The following is a 22,500-nucleotide window of genomic DNA, read 5'->3' as shown; positions in this document are numbered from 1 at the left end:
AAGTTTAAGTTAGGCTTCACTTGGTTGTTATAGAGACCTGTGATTTTCATCTCTCTGAAGGGCAGTTGTCCATTCCCATCCTCCTGGAAAGGCTCGGATAAATTTCCAAAGCCCTGTATCGTAACTTTAAACCTTCAAAAACTGCATTAAAAATCGATGGAGAGTGAAGCAAGCTTTCAAAAGACATTGTAGCTCACAAAAGTCTACTGAAAGACAATAGACAAAACGAAACTGGTACTGAACGCATACCCCGATCTAGGAGCAAGAACAATACATCCTGGAAACCTCTCGGACTAACAAACTTTCCAAACACAACAATGAATATGATTCTTGTTACAGCCAACTAACCCCGAGACATACCTAAATGAATTAAACTCCTACACTAGCACTACTCATTTTTCACGTATACTAAGACTTGTACTGCAGTCCTCTCGAAAGAAGGATGTGCATTGTCAGTCAACAGTGCATTCTAAGCCAGGCACATAATGCTTATGTACACTATCAAGAGAATTCCAGTGACAGTCCACCGATATTACATTCTAAATTCATGCAGAGGAACTGTCATCTCTCACGCGATCATGCAGCCAAATTTCACAGCGTGTGCCCTAGCCATAAAATATTAAAATTTTAGCATCTCCAAATATCTCCTCTCCTCCAGTATACATGGGAGTCAGTGGTTGTCGGTGAGGAAGTTCAAAACATCCCTATAACAATGCCGCAGATACTGGCTCTGTCCTAAGAGCAAAACACTGCAGATCTTCAGTGGAATGCCCAATCTGTGGAGCCATAAAGCACAATAATCCACATTGCTAAAACCATCCTTCCCGCCTTAACTGTAAGGATTTTCATCTCTTATTCTCGCTGGTGCCCCATTTTTTCCTCGGGAAACTGAAATCTCCGGTTTGAGAAAGATGGAATGTTTGTCGTATCTGGCAGTTTCCCCAGTTTTAGTAGCAGGGTAGATGACCTCGCATCTCCTCCAGAGTCTCCCCGCACGCCCAACGCCCAGTAGTGTTTTCCTATGCTTTCACTCCATCCCTTGTGTAGTTCATAGCAATGAAGTATCCAGCTTCAGCACTTGGCATAGTTACTGCTCCACAACCAACCTAATCCGCTTTGACTGTCCCTTCGACACTTTTACCCAACCCCAAAGACACCCACAAGCTACTACCATTGGGCCACACACCAGCACCATCGTCCCCTCTCAAACATCCTTCAACCCAATATCTAACATTTTATTGAATTGCCACAGAAGAATTATTTACTTAAATCTTCCCGAACACAATAAATTGTACTTGCCTTTACATCCGCCTACATCCCTTGAGCCGTCTAATCCTCTTAATCTTCTCTGCCGTTGAAGAGCTGTCATGAAAGTACCCTATCAACCCACTACCCTTACCCGTCCCACGTATTACTCCCCTTACCGTTTAGCGCTTTATTTGATTATAATAATTACTCCCCGTGCCACCTTCACACGAGTGGAGACTCTGGAGGACATAACTGCAGATCTTTGAGACGGCCAAAAATGGATCTCGATAAACCCGCCTTCAAACGAGGAACACTCCAGGGCCTTCATCCAAATCAAAACACAAGCATACCTCACAACTCTCACTACAACCCAGTCATTCCATCGGCCTGGTGATATACCACTCATAATGCCGATGTTTCACCGGTTCCTTCATGTTTATCCTATTACTACTCGAAATGCCTACACCACCAACTGCAAATCTCTTATCACTCAAATGCCTCTACCATCTTACATCTACTGTACCGACCATTCCTGCCTAAAACTATTTGCTTATATTTAACACTGTATTACTATTAAGTAATATCAGCTTTACAATGGAATATTTAAAGAATACAGGAGAGTCGAAGAGAATTGCATGTGTTGGCTTCCCAGTTTTCCCAATGTGTGTTTTGTATCTTGAGAATAAACGTAATGTTGGATTCCCTATAGTTTGTTACATTCACCAGATCTCCGTCCAGATGAATCGTGCAATGAAAGCTCACTCTTTGTATACCTGAAGAAGGTTTCGGGGATCAACGTCCCCGCCGCCCGATCTGTGACCAGGCCTCGTGGTGGATCAGGACCTGATCAACCAGGTTGTTACTGCTGGCCGCACATAAAACGACGTGCGAACCACAGCCCGACTGATCAAGTACTGACTTTAGGTGCTTGTGTTTAACGCTTCTTTTTGACTGTAATAATTTAGGTGCCTCTCCAGTGTCTTCTTGAAGACAAACAGGGGTCTATTGGTAATTCCCCTTATGTATGTTGGGAGGCAGTTGAACAATCTTGTGAGCAAAGTAACATTTATGAAGGGATTCAGGGAAACCGGCAGGCCGGACCTGAGTCCTGGAGATGGGAAATGCAGTGTCTATACTCTGAAGGAAGAGTGTTAATGTTGCAGTTTTATAACTGTAGTGTAAATGAGGCCTGGTCTCAGACCGGGCCGCGGGGGCGTTGACCCCCGAAACCCACTCCAGGTAAACTCCTGCCGAGTCTTTTGCTATCGTAGGGAGTGATTTTCGTGTTCAAGTTTGGTACTAATCCCTTTAGGATTTTCCAAGTGTACATTATCATGTATCTTTCTCGCTTGCGTTCTAGGGAATACAAATAAAGGGACTTCAGTCGTTCCCAGTAATTTAGGTGTTTTATCGTATTTGTGTGCGCCGTGAAGGTTCTCTGTACATTCTCTAGGTCAGCAGTTTCGCCTGTCTTGAAGGGGGCAGTTAGTGTACAACAGTATTCCAGCCTAGAGAGAACGAGCGATTTGAAGAGAATCGTGAGGTTGGCGTCCCTAGTTTTGAAGGTTCTCATTATCTTTCCTATTACTTTTCTAGCAGATAAGGTAGATACATTGTATTATCTTGGAAGGTGAGATCCTCTGACATTATCATTCCCAGGTCCTTCACATTAGTTTTTCTCTATTGTGTGGTTAGAATTTGTATTTATTCCGATAGTTTAAATTTCCTCAAGTTTTCCTTATCTGATTAGCTGAAATTTCTCTTCAATGAACATCATATTGTTTTCTGCGGCCCATTTAAAGATTTGGTTGATGTCAGCTTGGAGTCCTGCAATGTCTTCGATGGAGGACAATGATATTCTGTACTCTAACATTTTTATTGCTGCTACTCTTCGTGTCGAAGTCAACGCATATTTAGACAATTGTTACACGATCTGCAATTTGTAACTCTTTACGACCGTGCAATCTCGGCTCTCATCCTTACCTCCCTTACTTCTTTTATAAGGTGATTTTAACTTCTTTATTTGCACTGACAATTGATCATATTATGACTCCGGCAAAAGTCATTTGCAGCCTTTTCTGCCCCTTCCCCCTATCCTGTCTGCTTATCTTGAACAGTGGTATTCTGACGCATCAAGATCTGAGAGCCCATAACCTCTCGTGTATCGATCTCTCTGTATACTTTTTTCCAAAGCCTTAGAATTCGTTAGGCAGTGGCAGCTCATCAGTGCAAATTAAAGTCTTCATAACTTCATTATGATCCTCCTTGTCATGCACCTACAGATGAGCTATTACACGTCCTCATCAACGGTCTTGTCTGCAGCTGCTCTCGCCAACCCTCGAAAGTGAGACAAAACCGTTTTTAGAAATGTATCCGGGAGGTCTCCCGAAAGCGCTCATACTGTTGACTAAAGCTCATGGCTCGAGGCCACTAACATTATAATCACATCATGGACTGCGTCCTAGCCTACAAACAAATGAGAGCGCACGTACTTCAAGCAACAGGACTCTTGCTGGCAAGTTTGTATCCACTACAAGCCACTCCATTTCAATCTGTACAGCCTAGAAAAAAGTACTAAAGTTAGCAGACAAATACACCTGACCCTTCATCAGTCCTTAAAATTTTGGGCGAAAGTGGCAGACCTTGATGAAATTTCCCAAAATAATTTGGCAAATTTTGTTCCTGTTTGTACTAGGCCTTTACCCCGTCCCCTGATATCCTTGAGTTCAAACACAAGTGGGAGTCCGTTCTACTGAACTTCAGATCTGATATCGATGAACCTCACAGTGCTCCCCATTTCTCTTGGAGAACAAACATCCAACACAGTTTGAGTCACGACCTGTGGCAGCTGAGCGTGCTGAAATACACAGCCAGGAACTTCATAACTTGCATACCACAACATTTGTATTACAGTTCAGCAGCTGGTTATGGTCCGAAGGTATTTTATCTTTCCAGTGGAAATTGCATTTGTCCTGTTTGGTAAAGGCACCTCAGGGCCAGATCCGCCTAACTCTAGACCCAAGGATCTTACCAGCACTATTTGTAAATTTGAGCACCGAGTCAATGAGCGTCTCTTATGGTACTTGGAGACCTGGAAGTACCTCTCCTTATTACCAAGACAAACTGCAAGATTGTGTCCTTTGTACTAATGTATTCCATTTAGCTATTAATGGACTTCACCTTAAGAGAGGTTCCTTGAAGTCAGTGAAGGGTCTTTTGATTTAAGGAACTGGACCTGTACTTCCCTTCCTTGGATCCAACCAGAATACCTCCTATTCCCCCATGTATGACTCCTTACTCGTTCAACTCTCCCTTCCCCGTGTATGTAATAATAATGATTATTATTAGTAGTAGTAGTAGTAGTAGTAGTAATACTTCCCTGTCCCCTCCACGCAAATATCTGATAATCATTATAGGTTGATAATTCATGTCATCGCTTGTGCGGGCTCAGACTACTGACTTGAAGCTATAAGCTTCATAACCAGCCGAGGAATTTCTCGTTTTTGTTCAGTTTTAAAAATTCCTTTTAAAACCTTCTAAAGAGACCCCTAACACCCCACAACTCATTTGATACTTGTGTGGCTCCGCTCTTCCAGTATGTATCACGTTAAAATTTCGAAGCCTTAGATTTGATTGTCGAATATCATGGTAGACCTGCATCACCTCGCTAAAAAGCCATCTTGCTCGCCTGCATCTAACAAAAACTTAAATCCATTATACTTGGAGGTGACAGCAACCCTTCAGATATCAAACAGCCGTATTCTGTCCCAACTGGACTACTGGCACTATATTCCTCAGTCTCCACGGCTACTCTTCGGATCCAAGACAAGTAAATTTTTTTAGTGGCAGGAAAGGAAAAACGAAAATGGAAAGAAATAACCAAAATAGTCCATCATCTTCGGGGATTACTTTTATCTGTCGGAGCCTTATTCTTTCTTAGTCGAGAGTCAATATATAGAAGCAAACATCCCTTTACAGGATCGACATGATTCCCATTGCCTTCGTTACTTTGTTAGTTTTCACGACCTTCACGAGCCTCGTACACAATAATCATGGTTATAAGTATGATGATTCTGTTATGACCTTTTAATTTCCGCTTCCGAGCTCTAGCAACATTTCCTAATTTACCTCGCCTTTATTTTTGTGTCACATTATATTCTTACCCCCCTCCCCCCTTGCCAGGTTCCAGCGATTTAAGTTTGCTCCCCCACTCCCTTTACTGCTCGAAGGCCAACATATCAGTTTTCCTTGTACACTTTGTGACAGTCTCACGCTAACGCGATTTGCGCCACTGTTCCAAATTCACAGATGGAATCGGATTAGTCGTTGTCTTTCCTGACAAAGTAATCCGAGGATATTCATTGGACTCCATCAGTAAACTTTCAGTACAGTGGACCCTCAACCAATGGCATTAATCCGTTCCAGAGGGCTTGCCGTTGGTCGAGTTAATTTTCCCCATAAGAAATAATGGAAATAGAATTAATCCGTTCCTGACACCCTAAAGTTTGAAAAAAAAAAAAATTACATGAAATATACATTTCCTTATATGGAAAGGAATGGGGCATGCAAAATAACAATAATTAAATGCCACTTACCTTATTGTGGAGTTGTTGATGAGTGATATGCCAGAAGCAGGGGAAATTCAGAATTGTCTATTGCTTGGAAGGAGAATCCCCTTCCAGAAGGACTTCAGGTACCAAGTCCTTTGGTGGGGTTACCTCCCTCCTTGGTATTTTAATGCCACTAGGATCTGCTTGAGAGTCACTGGACCCCTGTCACACAAAATAGCTGCCCAGAGAGCTCTGTTTCTCACGTGCCCTTAGGATTTCCCTAAAATGGGACAAAAGAGTGTCATTGTACATGTACATTTCCATCGTAATTCTCACCTTTTTAAACACAGGCTTGGCATTAGAAGCTTTCTTGGAACCTATGGTGGCTTATTTAGCAGTTACAAATAGTGGAATAATCCAAAATATATGGGGGGCACACGTGGAAACCGACCGCAACAGCTTGTAAACAAAGGCACTCTTGGAGTGGCTGGGCCCGCTCAGGCTGTGCTCCGGGCACATCGACATGTTCCAGACAAACGTCGCTGGTTAAGTTTTTCGCCATTGGTTAAGGCATTTTTTTACAGCAAAAAGCGCTGTTAGGCGAAATTGTCGTTACTTAATGCTGCCGTTAGTTGAGGGTCGACTGTATTTATATGCCATGTTTATTGCCATCATACACATTGTAATCATGTCCATCTTATGTTTTAAATTTTAAGTGCGTTACAAGTTAGCCTGTATTACTGCTCCTCGCATCTCATGCTACGTGCGCTCGCAGCTGGAACCAGAAAACAGGGAGCAGTCACGGGGATGTTAGGAAGTATTTCTTCAGATTTAGAGTGGTCAGGATATGGAACGACCTGAACAATGGAGTTGTAAAGGCAGCGAAGAGGCGGGGCTAAGAGCTGAGACTCGACCCCTGCAACCACTTATAGGCACACACACACACACCAGTGTGCCTGGGGACCTCTAGGCACGCACCTGTTGCAGTAAAGAGGAAAAACTACATGTAATTTTGTTAATTTCGTGTCTACAGGGAATATTATCACAGTATGTTAAAGCAGTATGTGTAGCAGCAAGGGGTCGCTGCTCTCTGGTCATCCCGGGACACAAATGCATCATTTTTATCGTGTATACTGACAAGCTTTAACCTATCCCGCTCCCGCTTCCTAGATACAACATTCAATGTTACGGTAAAATTATGGAGAGGATTTTTGCACTAGCATTTTACAGGTAACAATTATAGTATTTTTTTAAATTACATATTAAGATAATAGAGAAATTATTCGAAATGCAAGAGTTAATGAGACGTTCAGTGCACTGGCTAAATTATTTTTATAAATATAACTACGCTCTAAACCCGTAAGTGTCATATAGCTTTCGAGAGTAAAGATCTTAACAATGTAAGAATAGTTATAATTTTTAAGGGGAAGGGGTGAGCCAGCTGAAGGCCTCGGTCAGATGACCATAAGTTCCAGCTGCGGGTCATCATATGACTAAGACCGCGTCAGAAAACACTGTCTTGTTTCCTGACAAACTTTACCTTACCTAACCTCTAACGACGCCCTAACTGCCACTCCGAGACAAAGACGAAGCTTATCTAATTTTTCCACTGTAAACCCGCATGTGCAAGAATATGTCACATATACATACAACTCCAATATCCGAAAAATATGTATTCTTATATTTCAAAATGCATGATCTATAACACCTCAGTAAATGAAGATGTGTTATGGGTCGCTGAGCGTCACCTCTAACCCACAGGTCCCATTAGCATTCCAAAATATTTACAGCAGTCACATTTATTTCCCACTCCAAGTGATTTTTTTTAGTGGCAGGAAACGAAAATGGAAAGAAATAACCAAAATAGTCCATCATCTTGGAGCCTTGCTGGACTGGAGGCACAGCCAGCGACTCTCCCCGACCCTCCAGAACCACAACTACTGATGCCAACAACAAAATCCCCCAACAAACACACAGACGACTTCATTTGTATTTGCGAATATACAGAGCCTCAAGCTATCCACCACTAACAAAATACCTTTCATCAGTGGACTTCTAGAGGAGTCAAATGCAGTGTCTGCAGCATTCACAGACCCCACTCAAAAGACCACTTTGACAGCGAAATATGGATAACATCTTGCATAGATGCAACAGAAAGAACAGGCAACAAGGGGGAGTTGGCCTGTATGTCAGAGTCGCTCATTTGCACGGAGATGCTTAACACCACAAATGATGTAATTGAATTTCTAACAATAAAGATCGAGAACCAAAATTTAGTCATTGTGCTTGAATATAAGCCACCAGATGCAACTTCCCAACAGTTCAAGGAACAGTTATTGAAAATTGATTACTGTCTGGAAAACCTTCCAACCCCAGTCCCAGACATCTTGCTGCTTGCTGATTTCAATCTAAGATATACAAAATGGAAGAATGTAGCAAATAATGAAATAGAGACAATCTCTGGAGGCAGTGCAGATGAAAAGTCACACACACATGAGTTGCTGAATCTCTGCAATAAATACACCCTAAGCCAGCAAATAATGGAGCCAACAAGACTGGAAAACACACTTGACCTTATTTTTACAAATAATGAATACCTTGTAAGAAATATAATATCAAAAACAACTAATTCGGTTCACAATCTGAGCGAAGTCCAGATTTACATGCACATGGATCCTGACTAGCAAAGTGCACACAGCTACGAGGGTCCCTTCACCAAACTTAACTTCAACAAAAACATCAACTGAGATCAGGTAAAGCATGTTGGGAAGATATTTTAAATAACATGAATCCAAACCAGTATTTTGAAAAGATCAACTTCTTGGCAGCTGAAGTATGCTCAAGGCATATTCCCCTGTGAAAAGAGAAGAGAAGTAAACTAGAGAGAGAGAGAGAGGGAGAGACTCCCTCTGCAGGAGAAGGCGAAAAATCAGTGAGCTCCTCAAGAACTCTAGATTATCTGAAAGATGAAAGGAAGCACTGACCAGGGAAGTGGAAAATATTGAGGTTAAATTTAACTTAAATGATTCATGCAGGATCCAGGAGCGACAGGAGTAACTAAAAGCAGTTGGTGAAATAGAAATAGAAATTTTCCTTTTCATATGTCGAAAACAAAGCAAAAACCACATCTAGTATCGGGCTCCTGCTCAGACAAGGTGGAACGTATACAGATGACAACAAAGAAATGAGTAAGAAACTGAAGTCTCAGTACGAATGTGTTTAGTAAACCATAATCAGCCTAAAGGTCGACAATCCAAATTATTTTTTATATGAATGAACCTCAAAACCTTGTCAATGTATGCCAGATCTCTGACATTAATCCTAACTCTACTGGACTTTGAAAAGGCCAGTTGACAACATGTCCATGCGCTCGGCCCCATGCTCGCACTCTTGGAACTCAGTGTTCATTAAGAACTGCAAGAAACACCTTTTTCGTGCCTTAAATATGCTATGGAGAGGGAGCATAGACACGGGTGTAATCCCACACTCACTAAAAACAACGGATACAGCAGAGATGTATGACCCTTATGGGTTTAACGCGTAGTTATGATTATAATATATATTAAATTTCTTATAAAATATTTTGATTCAATTTTCATTTTAAATGCAGTAACGGAAATTTAAAATTGGTACGTACACAAACTATTAGCAACCAAAATCCTTATTATTAAAGATATAACAGTGTTAAAAGCTTGAAGGTAACCATGGAGGCTACACTGGGATGATTTTGCAATCATTTCTATGCCTTGGTTGCATCACCTATCACTACCCGTCACTTGGTTGCATCGCCTACTACCTGTCACCCTTGTGTCTGGTGCAACAGCCGAAAGTTTAAAGATGCATATTGTACACATTGAATGAAAATGTGCAAAAAAACAAAACGCCAATAAGCATCATAGGGACTCGATGATACCTGCTAAACCCCGTACCCAATTTACTCCAAATTTCAGAGGTCAAAGTCGGACCGAAACGTCGTCATAAGCTCCTCTCTCCTATGTGCGGGTTATTTGTGTATTGTTCCAGTCACGGTATTGTGCGAGTTTGTTCTTTCAAAGTGATTAGCGACAGGGCTGAACTGCAGCTCTTGGATCTCTTCAGGGTTTTTTGATTTGCAATTCTCTGACCCCTAAAACACGTCATAATGGATCATTTGTTTGATCTCGTTTTTTAGCAGTGACTGATGTGGTAGAGTTGCAGCTCCTGGGCTGTTTCAGAGTGCTTATTTACAGCTCCGGACGCTAAAATGTCTGTGTTTGAGGAATATAAAATCCAATATAAAGACCTGATACACTATTCCCAAGCTGTGTGTGCGTGTGTTTGTACAGTCACCTATTTGTGGTTGCAGGGGTCGATTCACAGCTCCTGGGCCCTCCCCTCGCTACTAGGTCCACTCTCTCCCTGCTCCATGAGCTTTATCGAACCTCTTCTTAAAGCTAATCATGGATCCTGCCTCCACTACATCAGTCTTCAGATTGTGATGAATGGTTTGAAAAATCGACAAGTTGAAGATTGAGACACTTATGCAACATATGGGAATCTTTATTCATGAAACGTTTCGTACATTCTACAAGATTGATGGACTGAACACATCGACTCCAGGCTGAGGGACTGATTACCTCAAACTCCTCCTCTCCTTACACCTTTCTCCTTTGTATTGGACTGATGAAGCCACTGTGTGGCGAAACGCTTCCTGAATAAAGATTCCCATGTGTTGCATAAGTGTCTCAATCTTCAGATTGTTCCACTTCCTGACAACTTTGAAGAAATACTTTCTAACATCCCTGTGACTCATCTGAGTTTTCAACTTCCAGTTGTGACCACTTGTTGCTGTGTCCCATCTCGAAAACTTTGTCCCTATCCACCTTGTCAATTTCTTTCTCTCTCTCTCAATATGTAATAAAAAAAATCTTTTATTCACAGCTTGGGGCTGACGGAGTACGGTGAAGGCAGAGGTTAAAATCGATATTACTCAACATTACGAAAAACGGTGAATTTTGAGAAGGCTGTCTCTAATAGCAGGGCTGATGACCTCTCGTGGCGACCCTCACTTAGAATGGCAGGAGACGAAGCGTCACGTATGAAGATGTGAAGCGATAAACCCTCTGTGGTTCGTTCAGTACAAGGAATGGTGGAAGCTCGATCCTTCGTCTGTTAATCGTCAGACAAACTAGTACGAAGTGATCTAATAATCATTATGATGCAATAAGGTGATGTTTATAAGTGGGGAAAAAGTTTCATAATCATTTATAGCTAGAAGCAAAAAAAATATATATATAAACCAATTTAAAAAAGTGCTGTGAAGTCTCTTGCCTGTATTTGAGTTTCTAATGTGTTGTTGGGTAAGTGTTCAACTTTAAGAACAGATAATTCAAAGAATAGCAAAAATGCATCACCTGAAGTTTTGTAAAAGGTGAGCGTCAGTTGCTTTAAGAATAATTGGCTACGACATTCTCATATAAGTTCTTCACGTGTAAAGCAATAAATTGATAAAAGAAAGAACATGCAATAATGAAAGTTAAAATAAGAGTTGCAAGAGAGTGAAGTAGCGAGGAGTGCCACCATGGGTGCCGGGAGTGCCAAAGGGGTTAAACCGGGCAACAGTGAGGATGCTGATCGCTTGTCCACCACCAGTGAACAATGGGAGACTGACCATGTAGCTCCCCCTGACCCCACTCGAGTCACAAGCAAGAACACTGCCAGTGAAACCTTCGCGAAGACCCTAGCGGAGGTTTCTGAAGCTAGCGGGAGCAAGGAAGAGGTGGTGGAGAATAACCACACGGAAGAGGATAAAAAGGAAGAACCCAAGAAAAAGACGAGATTTGGCTTCACTCGCAAGAAGGAAGATGATGAAAAGGCTGATGAACTCGTCGTCGAATTCAGTGACGAGAAGAAAAACAATGACAAGAATAATGTGGACAAAAGCAACAAGGATATTTCTAGAAAAGATGCAGATAAGAAGGGCTTCAGGCTATTCAACTGGAAAAAAGATGACAAAAAGAATGAAGAGAAAGATGAGGTTCTTGACAAAGACATTGACGAACTGGAGAAGACTTTCGACTCCCTGGGTATCGTCGGGCAGAACACTTTTGGAGAGGCTGGCAATCAGCGCAAGGATGCTGCAGATGACCTGGAGCTCCTGCAGCCCATGAGAAAGAGGAATACTGTGCGAGGGCGAGGCCCCAGGGGGCCGAATGGAACTGTTGGGGGCAGCGGAGGGAGCAGCAACGGGTCAACAGGATCCAAAAGGGCCTTCAAGTTCTCCTGGGAGACTGAAAACGACCAGACACCCTCCATGATGGAGGAGGACGAGTGGGAGTACAAAGCGGTGAGTGAACTCTTTCCTTTTGTTACGTTCAGACTGTCCTAATTTATTGTCTTGCTGGGAAAAGGAAGCTTATATAAAGGGTTCCATAGTGTGCTTGATTAGTTTTCTAATTATATATTAAAGATAAACACTGATCATAGGCAGATTCCTCCATGGGTTAGTGGCTGCATGGTAGAAGATTAACTCTTGCAACTGGTTGAGTTGGAAGGTGTTGCTTCTGGTTTTAGTAGTATTATATATCTTGAAGAAATAAACGCTCGATTTATTTTTTCTTTCACTTCGGCATCTTAAAATTTTTATTATAATGTTAGTGCTAAATCCAAGTGGGTCATTAAGCACAAGGAGTGGCGATGGCTCGTATCTTCATCCTCTTTTTTGCTAGACAGAAACGCTACTCTTATACACAAGCTTTTTCCTTTCCCTACTCTTCCCCCCCCCCACCTCAGGATCATCGTTATTAATTAATTGTATTCATGAAAGCTCGAAACCCCACAGGAGTCCGTGTTGCACTATTCTCAAGTCACAACTGGGTATGAGGAAAGAGCCAAAGTCAGACGACAATACAGTAAAGAGAATGGTAGTAGTGGTGGACGTAGAAACAGCGGCAACAGTAGTAGTAAAGGCAACGGCAGTGGAAATAGCAGAAATGAGGTAGTAGTGTTTATAGCTCTAATGCTGTCCTAAAGAGAGTGGCCAGTTTCAACAGTGTTTTGGAGAAGATAGGAGCAGCTGGCGATGGAGTAGATACTGAAAGCATAAATGATCAGAGAAATATGAACAAAATTGTTGTGAAGGGTATTAGTGTGACGAAAAATGTTTGATATCTCATGTAGAGGACGAAAAAGGTGTTAAGATTTTGAAGAATGGAAATATATGGAAGGCAAGGAACATGAAATTTAATAAAAGTAAGATTAGGAGAGAATAAAGACAGTTTAGCATGAGAGTAGACAGAGAAAGACGAGCAAAAGGAGCTGCGAAGATTGGAAATTTCAGTGTCGAGACATTACGAGTCACGAAAGAAAGCTTATCTATGGAGGTGAAAAGGGAAATGAATGTGAGGTACGGGTTTTAAACGTTCTAGCAAGAAGCGGGTTGCAAGCAGTTGCAGTGTCATGTTTGAGAGAAATGTGTGGTGTGAATATTATACCTAGAATTCAAAGCATAGAAATTAAAAGACAGAGGGGTTACCAAAGGCATAATACAGTGGGTTGACGAAGGATTGTTGAGATGGTTAGGGCATTTAGAGAGGATAACAAATACGATGACTAAGAGGGTTTATAAATCCGAGGTGTAAGGAAAGACTTGTAGAGGTCACTCTGGGATAAACTGGTGGAAGAGGGTAAACAGAAATGGAACTGAGCATCCAGAAGACTTGTGTGAGCATGTTAAATCGAGGCTAATTGATGTGCTGTTGGAGTGAGAGCTAGGTAACGTGAAGGGATTAAAGGAAATTGGTTAGCCGTACTTAAGACCTGATGGGAATTACAGCACCTGTATACTGAAGGAGAGGGTGGGGATGTTCGGAGGGTCATTTGATGCCTGTTTTAGTCTGACAGCACAACTGTTAAATGATGAGTAATGGGGAATGCGTTTCCGTTTTGAAGAGGTCACCACATCTCAGTGGGAGACAGCCAGTGTATTAAAATACAGAATAACGAATAAAATTAAACTAATAAAGCAAAAAAGATTGCCAGAGGAATGCTATTGCATGGGTCCAAGCGCTAGAGCTCCACTCCAGCAGAAAGTTTGGTGAGTCGAGGCAGCAGTATGAGACTCCTGTAACCATGACCTGAGGGTCTGCTCAGTGACATCGCTAATAGCATTAATCAATACGCCGGCAAGAAACTCTGTTAAAAATTAAAGCTTGGTACTCAAGGTTGCCAGCCACAATGTGTACGTATTATGATAGTATGTATCTATTAAAGTTTTGCAACCACGTGACTAAAGCCAGCTGATTTACGCGTGTCTGTTATATTGGACGTCAGTCCTCATAAATTTTCATGAAGTATGAGAAAACTCGTGAAATTTGCACCTACAAAGCCTAACTCCTCCCAAAGTTTCATCCATTTCATAACATAAATAAACCATTAAAGACTGAAAAAAATAGTGAGAGGCATACTCCAGAAGTTTAATGGAATATATATATGAACCATTTCGAAATTTATGCTGGCAAACTGGCACCTAAACACTCCAGTGACAATGTCAACATTCTTTCAAGTAGGATACACGAGTGTTCAACGTCTGAAACCGACCACCAGAAGATTTATAACGTAATTCATTGGAACCAAAATCGGAAATGGCCCATGTAAAATTGAACAGAGGGCATCTGCGCAAGCCAGTTCTATGAACCTTTCACTAGTTATAGTTAACCATGGTTCAGAATTTGAAGGTTTTAAATAAGGCGATAGAAGTTATAAATTAAATCTTTGAAGGAAGTTAGTGGGAAACAAGGAAACTCTTGCAGGTAATAATTGGTGCCTCCAGTTCGTTCCTCTAACAACTGGATAGTTTAAACTTAACAAAATGGAAATATGTTAGTTGTTACATGCATTTCTTTAGTCTAGTTAATTTCAAACTAAGTTTTGCTGAGCCTGAGTCTAGATAACCCAGTACAAGCAAAGTTATTAAGTTAGTGTAGCTGTGTTATGGTAAGTGTATTTCTTGTTAACGATACTTTTTACAGTCAAACTTATGGTAGCGCAGTGGGAAATCCACTGATCCAATCGTAGCCAATTTTTTTATAGAATACTTTGAAAATGAATTAACTCATTTTACTTGCTGATCAAATATTGCTGAGATATGTAAAGGATGACCTTAACGTTTGTCCAGAATTACAACATTTTTACACTCTAAACAAATAATTTTTAACCTTCCAACAAATTAGAATACAATGGTAAACAGATGTTTTAATTACAACTTCTCATGTCTTGACCAACAAGTGAAAATATCTGTAGTATCGTCTGTGTTTCCCAAAATATGTTTTTGGGTTCCATCCAGATAATAAATAATATTTTCAAGGATCAACATTACCAACAGCAAATCATGTTAACTGCATATTTTCCTGCTGGAAAATCTTATGTAGTTTAGAAACCTGTATGAGAATTTTAGTAAACGTTTCATTCCTAGCTTCTTATGGGAAGCTATAATAAATATGATTTGTCCAAAAAAAGGGGACATTGATGTGGCTTACTGATATCACACCAACAGATTATCAGTCAAAACTAAACCCAAGGTTTCCAGAGCCTGCAAGCTGGCTCTGGAAAAAGTGTGAAAAACAGATGCAAATTTTGAATAACATGTTTATTAACACGAGATGTTAGAACAAATATTGGAAGCAGTTGTGTGTTCCATCGTCCACCTGACTGCAACCACAATAAGGATTTTGAAATTTGTACACTGCGAATAATTACATAAAGGAGAATTGTGGAGTCGAACATTGTCTGCCCGTAACTTTCGACAAATTAAGGTAAAGTTAATAACCATGATACATGATAATGACACGGGGATGGTAATTAAGGGAAGAACAGAAAAAATTAAAAAATAGGAAAAATAGAAGGAAAACAAAAACATAGTGGCCCTTCCACTTCGATACTGAAGTGTGAGCGTGTGTATGAGATATATGACATGTCCCAACTCACCTGCATATAGATAATGAAAAATACATTTATACATACGTGGGCAGACGAACATGCATACATGGACTAGTGGAGTAACTTTTTTTCTTCCATGTACACGTTCAAACGTACAAGAGTTTACAAGGTGAAGGGAATGACCTCATGAAGCAGCACAGTTGTGATGACTGACAGTTGACTGGCTCGCTGGAACATGTACCCACGGCTGGTTGATCGTTCTTCCAGCCCGTGAATCTGTTGTTCTTCCAGTCCGTGAATCTGTTGTTCTTCCAGCCCGTGAATCTGTTGTTCTTCCAGTCCGTGAATCTGTTGTTCTTCCAGTCCGTGAATCTGTTGTTCTTCCAGTCCGTGAAAAGTGATGTCAAGCTTTCATGGCTTGGCAGGAACTTCATACAACTATGATGAGAAATTGTCTACGAAGAACGTGTTGCCACTACCATGGTGTCTGGAAGGGTTCGTAGGGGAGAAGGTATCGCTCTATATATGGACCTCGTAGACATGAATATAAAATTTTATGTATACAAACGTTTTCTGGTGGTGCTCACAAAGAACTTGAAAAGAAAGTAACGAGTGATGTGAGGTTTCGTTCGCCTAAACGAAATTTTTGATCGAGATAAGAGACATAGCAACATTCATCAGTGATGCTGAACGCTGTGCATCCTTCACTAGAGCCAAAACTCGTCGAGTGACTGCAACGTTTATATTTAACAGTTTTATTGATTATCCTTTCGTAAACCACCTCCGCGCTCCTCTCCACGCCACCAAGGTCCACACAGGAGAAGGTGATATGTTGGTGTTTATTCTTTGAGGTAACATCTGATAATGGCGACACAGTACGATCCGTTGTCGGCGAAAGGAAAATAGCTTTTCAGAGTCGGATAACAAATCGATTTAGTCCAAACAAAACAGAGTATCCCCCCCCCCCACACAAAAAATAAAAGTTCACCATCAATGAGTCAATAGCTGTCTTTCCAGAAGGCAACGACATCACACTGCAAATGACCTATCAAACAGTAACTCCAGCACCACTACAACGTACTCCTCCAGAATGTAAATTCAGCTTGCGTAGTAACTTCATAGAACTTAAGACACCTTATAAAAGCGTTGATAAGTTGCAGTTTTATGACTAGTGCAGGCGCGCCTCTAGCAAGACAGTGAATGATGAAAGTGTTTCTTATTTTCTGGGTCACCCTGCCTGGGTGGGAAACGGCCAATGTGTTACTAAATAAAATAAAAAAGAAAATCATAAATGCTTCGTGCCTGCTTGCTATGGAAAACTATTAACAGATTTGTTAAAGAATGGACATTGATGTGGCTTACTGATGCAACACCTGTGTATATAGTTAAATTTATAACTATAATCAATAACAATGCAAGTATGGTTTTTACAGTACCTTAAATTGTGAAGCCAATCAGAAGATGAATGATTTATATAAAATCGAGCAGAGTAGCTGCACATGTCAGTTGGTCTACGAACCTTCACCTAGCAGTAGTGACCAGGTGAAAGGACTCTTGAGTAAACGATTTAGAGACTCTTCGGTTCAAACCTTTCCGTTGCAGTGAAATATATTACACATTAAAATCGTCCCTAAATCACACTGCTAAGAAAAACTTTATCATTTATATATTAAGAGTTTTAGCCATCTGACAAAGAACTCTGGTCAAGTTCATACTTAAACTTGTGCCGCAGACATGTGTGTATATATCACAGGTGGTTTAGTGTTTGCTTACGTGTCTTTCTAAACCAACTTGTCGGTATTTATTACCAAGGTTTATGCCATATATCACAGGTATATACAAAGAGGTGTGTATATGTACTTGAGTTTAATCCCTGTTTAAAGATTAAAGTATTCTTAGCTGCTCTCAGCCTGAATAAGACTAGTAGTATGTGGAGCTTAAAATAAACCAAGCATCATCGTGGATGTATTCATTAGTGTCCAAGAACATATACGACGAGAAATAAATATGCATACACAGTGATACTAAGAAGATACAAATGCAGTTATGGGACATATACTGATAACGTTTCGCCCACAGTAATCTTTATTAGGTTACAAAAAGAGGTTTTACTTTATAGAGACCACTCTGCAGACAAAACGAAATAGATTTCGTATAACTGTCTCTTTTTCTGTTACCATTGCGGCGGTAACCTTTACATGGCCGCTCATGCAGTGTTTACCAATGTACATAAATTTTAGTGGACAGGATATATGCGCCACTTAAAATCCTGAAGAATGAGACACTTGTGCAACATTTGGGACTTTTTATTACAGGAAAGTTTCAGCAGCTAGTAGCTTCTTCAGTCCGATGGAAGATGAGCAAGAGTTTGAGATAATCAGTCCTTCAGCCTGGAGTCGATATGTTCAGTCCATCAGTCTTGAGAAAAGTGTTACTTTTACCTCAAGCTCCTCCACAGTTCTTCTCCGTAATGAAGTCACTGTATGGCGAAGCATATCTATAATAAAGATTCCCAGATGTTGCACAAGTGTCTCATTCTTCAACTTGTCGGTTTTCTAAACCGTCTGCATATCAAAAATCCACATGCAAAAGACCGACCGTAGTATAACAAACTAACATATGTTTACAGTCTAGTTTATACATAACTGAACGTTCATGGTAAAGCCTCAGGCGAGAGAGCCTCGGAGTTTTTGTGACATTTACCCAGAAAGAGGCAGTAAAGATTCTTCCAGGAAATCAGAAAATTCTAAATCGACCAGTCTCTAATCTTTCCGACTTGACTTAGTTTTTATAATGCTCTTGAGTGACCAATTTCGCCTCATTATAGAAGCTTGTGTATCTGATATCCTCACATCTAAAATATATAGATATACTACCAAAAATTATATCTATAATCAGTAAAATAACAACATTTAGAATTCGTTTAAGATGTTATTTATCTTAAAGGTGAAACGACTGATTTTGCATCTAAAGGCGCTGACTGTGTTGTGGGAAAAAGATACTTATGTACAGTTTAGGACATGTATTAAAGGAAATGTTTCGCCACGAGTGGCTTTAGTCCTAATGAAGCCAATCGTGGCCAAATGTTTCCTCTAATAATCATGAACTCGACATCAGTGTCTTTTTTCCGCATCTTATCACCATAACTTTTCTCAGCTGATTATTTTGTTTACTTTAGCAAAATTTTCTGACTTTTGTCTCTCCTGCAGATGGTGATCGAGGGTTTCGATATTGAGAAATTCAGGAAAGCGAATCTAAGAGTAAGTACAAAAAGGTTTTCTTCTTTTGATAGTTTTCTATTTCTTCTCTTAATGACTTTCTCTCGTGTTCTCTTCCTATCTCATCCCAGTTCCCATCCTTCTCTCCATAAGAATAATATTTTTCCTCTTTTCATGTATTTTTTCTCTCCAGCTTTCCCCTTTCTGTCTGCTTTCTCTTTTTTATTCTCTAAGAATGAGACAGAAGGAAGGAAATGCACGTACCACATGCATGAATGAATAAAAAGTGACAGACTAATAGCTGGAGAAGCTACTTGTCCTGTACATGATGCAAGAGGACACATTAATTTGGAGTGCAAATTGACTATAATAAACTGAGTGAATTTACATACTGTAGAAGGAAGGAGAGTGTGAATTTGTTGCTAAAACGGGCCACAAGTGTAAGGAGTACCAGACTACCACAGACCAAGAAGCTACAACAATGGGTCATACGTTACACCTGGCGGAACGAGACGCAGCCAAAGCGTTTTACACAATAATATTTGAAGAGATGTGATGTTATGAGCAGTTACGATGAATGACGTAGCAGCAGGATAATGGGTGTCTGAGACACTTGTACAACACTTGGGTGTTTTTATTCTGGAAATGTTTCTCTAGCCAGTGGTTTCTTCAGTCCACATTGAGCTGGAGAAGCCACTGGCTGGCGGAACGTTTCTAGAATAAAGATACTCAAATGTTGCACAGTTGTGGAAAATTGCATTTATCTGTATGTATCATTATATACATAACAGTAAATAACAATGATGATTATTATTTATCAGTTAGACAAGTAGGAATTTGGGACACCTAGGTCACAAAAATGTCCCCCTTCGATACCTACCACTGTCATATCCACAAGTTGCTCTGGACCTATTAATTAAATGAAATATACATACACCAGGAATACTGGTAAATATATAAATTTGTGGACTGTATATTAAAAATAATAAATGGTTATATATATACACAATTACATAACAGAAGGAAAATATATCTTAATATCACTCACCAATTTGACTGGAGATTAATGTGTATCATACTCAGAAAACCTCACTCTAACTAAATCTATGAAAATAATGCTGGCCAGAATTACACACAAATCTAGAGAGCTTATCTGAGGTTCCTGGAGCTGTCTTGTCCAGTCGTCTGATATCTCAAGTTATGCAGGAATGCACATCCACCAATTTCGCCTCCTATTTGAGAAGTGTCAACACAATTTTAACCTCTATAGCACGAAAAATTCTTCCCATTACACCAACGTTTGTGCAAAATTCAAAACCAAGATGGCGAATCTCATCTGCGCAGACGCAGGCTTTCCGTTTTCTATGACATAAATATTATTAAATACAGTATGGCCATCTATTTACATATAAATACTGAATTTCTGGAAAATATATGCAGTATTTTCCACAACAGTGTCTCATTTATCAACTTGTCGATTTTCTGAATCGACACAAATAGGTGTGTGGTAGCGAAGCTACTGAGAAGAACTGTTACAGGATATGTTAGTTAAGTGTTGGTGGTCTGGAAGGTGACGACCATAACTTGATATAGATACCAGATTAAAACTACTAACTCTAACACGAACATTAAAACTTTACTTATATTATCTGAGAACTTACTGTGTATCAAAAATAATAACTCTCTTGTTGCAGGACTCGTTGTATGACAGTAACAGTCTTCCCAACACTGTAGGGTAAGTACTTTTAAATTGAAGTAGCATGCTTGTATGTGTGCGTGTACTCGCCTAATTGTGGTTACAGGGGTCGATTCACAACTCCTGGCCCAGCCTCTTCATTGGTTGCTACTAGGTCACTCTCCCTGCTCCTTGAGCTTTATCATACCTCTTCTTAAAGCTGTGTGTGTTTTTTTTTTTTTTGCCCTGTTGAGAGTTTTGCAGTATTATCATCGCTTGATAAAGTACTACAAAGAAATATTTCTCCACTAAAACTTAGTCTTCAACTTGCGCTTTATCTTCATTAATGACTCAGGATGTTTCGTAATATTTTAGGAAGACGTCGCATTGTTTCCATAGTATAGGAACGTGAACAACGTGGGACTTACACAGGAGTTAATAGGGATATCAACGCTTATTCATTGGGTAACACTGAAAATGGGTTGGGCTAATATTTTTGTTAGTGGGTTTAGGTTTGAGAAGAACCTGCCTAGTATGGGCCAGTAGGCCTGCTGCAGTGTTCCTCCTGTATGGTAGCCACCGCTCTAGCGACCTGGCCGTGAAGAAATTAATAAAGAACTCTCAAACAAGCTACGTAGAATGCTAAGTTTATCACTCCTGAAAAAATTAACAGACGTTTAGTTTGTATTTCCCTGTTCAAATTCCTCTCCCTTCAGCATTTCACTATTCCCTTGGTGGTTTTTTTTCATGCATACATTATCACATCTGTATGTAGGTATTCCGTTGTTTCTCCCTGCCTTTACAAAAACATCTCCACTTTCAGTAGTGACGACTCCTTCCTAGGGAAGACTGCATTGTTCATTCTTGAAATGAGCAGTTCATTTAGAGTGAATACTGGATTGTCTTCTTAGTTCATTGGCACCTCACGTCTAGGGTATCTTGTGTGTGCGTGCGTGGCGGGGATAATGTGCGTGCGTGGCAGGGATAATGTGCGTGCGTGGCGGGGATGCACACATGGAAGCTGGCAGATATAGGCGAGAGCACCATGACGCTGCTGCTGCCGCAGTCGGATCAATAGAAACAAAAATGCATCGCCTTACGCTACGATGCCTGGCCCTATGCTGATTAACATAAAGACAGATGAAGCTGCCTCAGGGGGTGAAGAGCCCAGCGAAGGGAAGGGAACCAGAATATACATGAGGGGGAGCGGGGAGCAGGGCAAAGAGTAGTGTAACGAGAGGAGGTCCCGCCCCCCTCTCGTATATATTCTGGCCCCCTTCCCTTCGCACGTCTGTATGACTAGTTAATGGACCAAATTGGCCCGAAATATGGGCAAAAGTTTCTCTTAGACAATGGTGATGATCCAAACAGATTATCACCAGTGCCAAGTGCCAGATCAGGCTGTGATGACTCTGGGGCCAGTGAGCCTCAGTCAGCAACAGCCTGGTTGAAAAGGCAATCAACAGAAAAGCAATGCCTTGTTGTGAATAGAGAAAAACTGTCGATACTGGTCACAGGTATATTATCTATAGAACATCCTAAATTGATTTCTTACATCATGTTGTCACCGTAATTAACAAAAATAACACTAAAACACTAATAAAGGCCATAGACTTTATAAACGTCAACAGGGCCCTCCGAGCAGATCAAACCCTACCAAGTCACAAAATTGCTGTGTCATTCCAGGTTCACAGTCTATGCCACCGTAATATTCTGATTAGAAGGACGGAATGTCACAGTATATCACTTGTAACAACACACTTTGTGCTGACAGAATGGCTAATTAGTGTACACAAGACGTTCATCCTGTGAGAGCACAAACAAGGATTAGAGTCTACAATGGGTGATAGTCAAGCACCACTGGACGTAGTACCAGATATTAAATTTTAAAAAC

At 40.6% G+C, this 22,500-nt stretch overlaps 1 protein-coding gene across 1 annotated transcript in view; it reads left to right on the top strand.

Annotated features, from left to right (window-relative positions):
* Nucleotides 1-22,500, top strand: part of LOC128700085 (uncharacterized) — a 28,200-nt gene that overhangs the window by 1,219 nt on the left and 4,481 nt on the right. Inside the window, exons 2-5 of the mRNA XM_070098694.1 lie at nucleotides 10,719-12,123; nucleotides 18,923-18,973; nucleotides 20,626-20,666; nucleotides 21,978-22,123. Coding sequence (XP_069954795.1) covers nucleotides 11,359-12,123; nucleotides 18,923-18,973; nucleotides 20,626-20,666; nucleotides 21,978-22,123 — 1,003 coding nt within the window. The 5' untranslated portion in view covers nucleotides 10,719-11,358. The remainder of the gene's footprint in view (nucleotides 1-10,718; nucleotides 12,124-18,922; nucleotides 18,974-20,625; nucleotides 20,667-21,977; nucleotides 22,124-22,500) is intronic.

The sequence above is a fragment of the Cherax quadricarinatus genome, chromosome 64 (genome assembly GCF_038502225.1).
Source record: "Cherax quadricarinatus isolate ZL_2023a chromosome 64, ASM3850222v1, whole genome shotgun sequence".
NCBI classification, from domain to species: domain Eukaryota; kingdom Metazoa; phylum Arthropoda; class Malacostraca; order Decapoda; family Parastacidae; genus Cherax; species Cherax quadricarinatus.
This window is presented reverse-complemented; position numbering and strand designations above follow the sequence as displayed.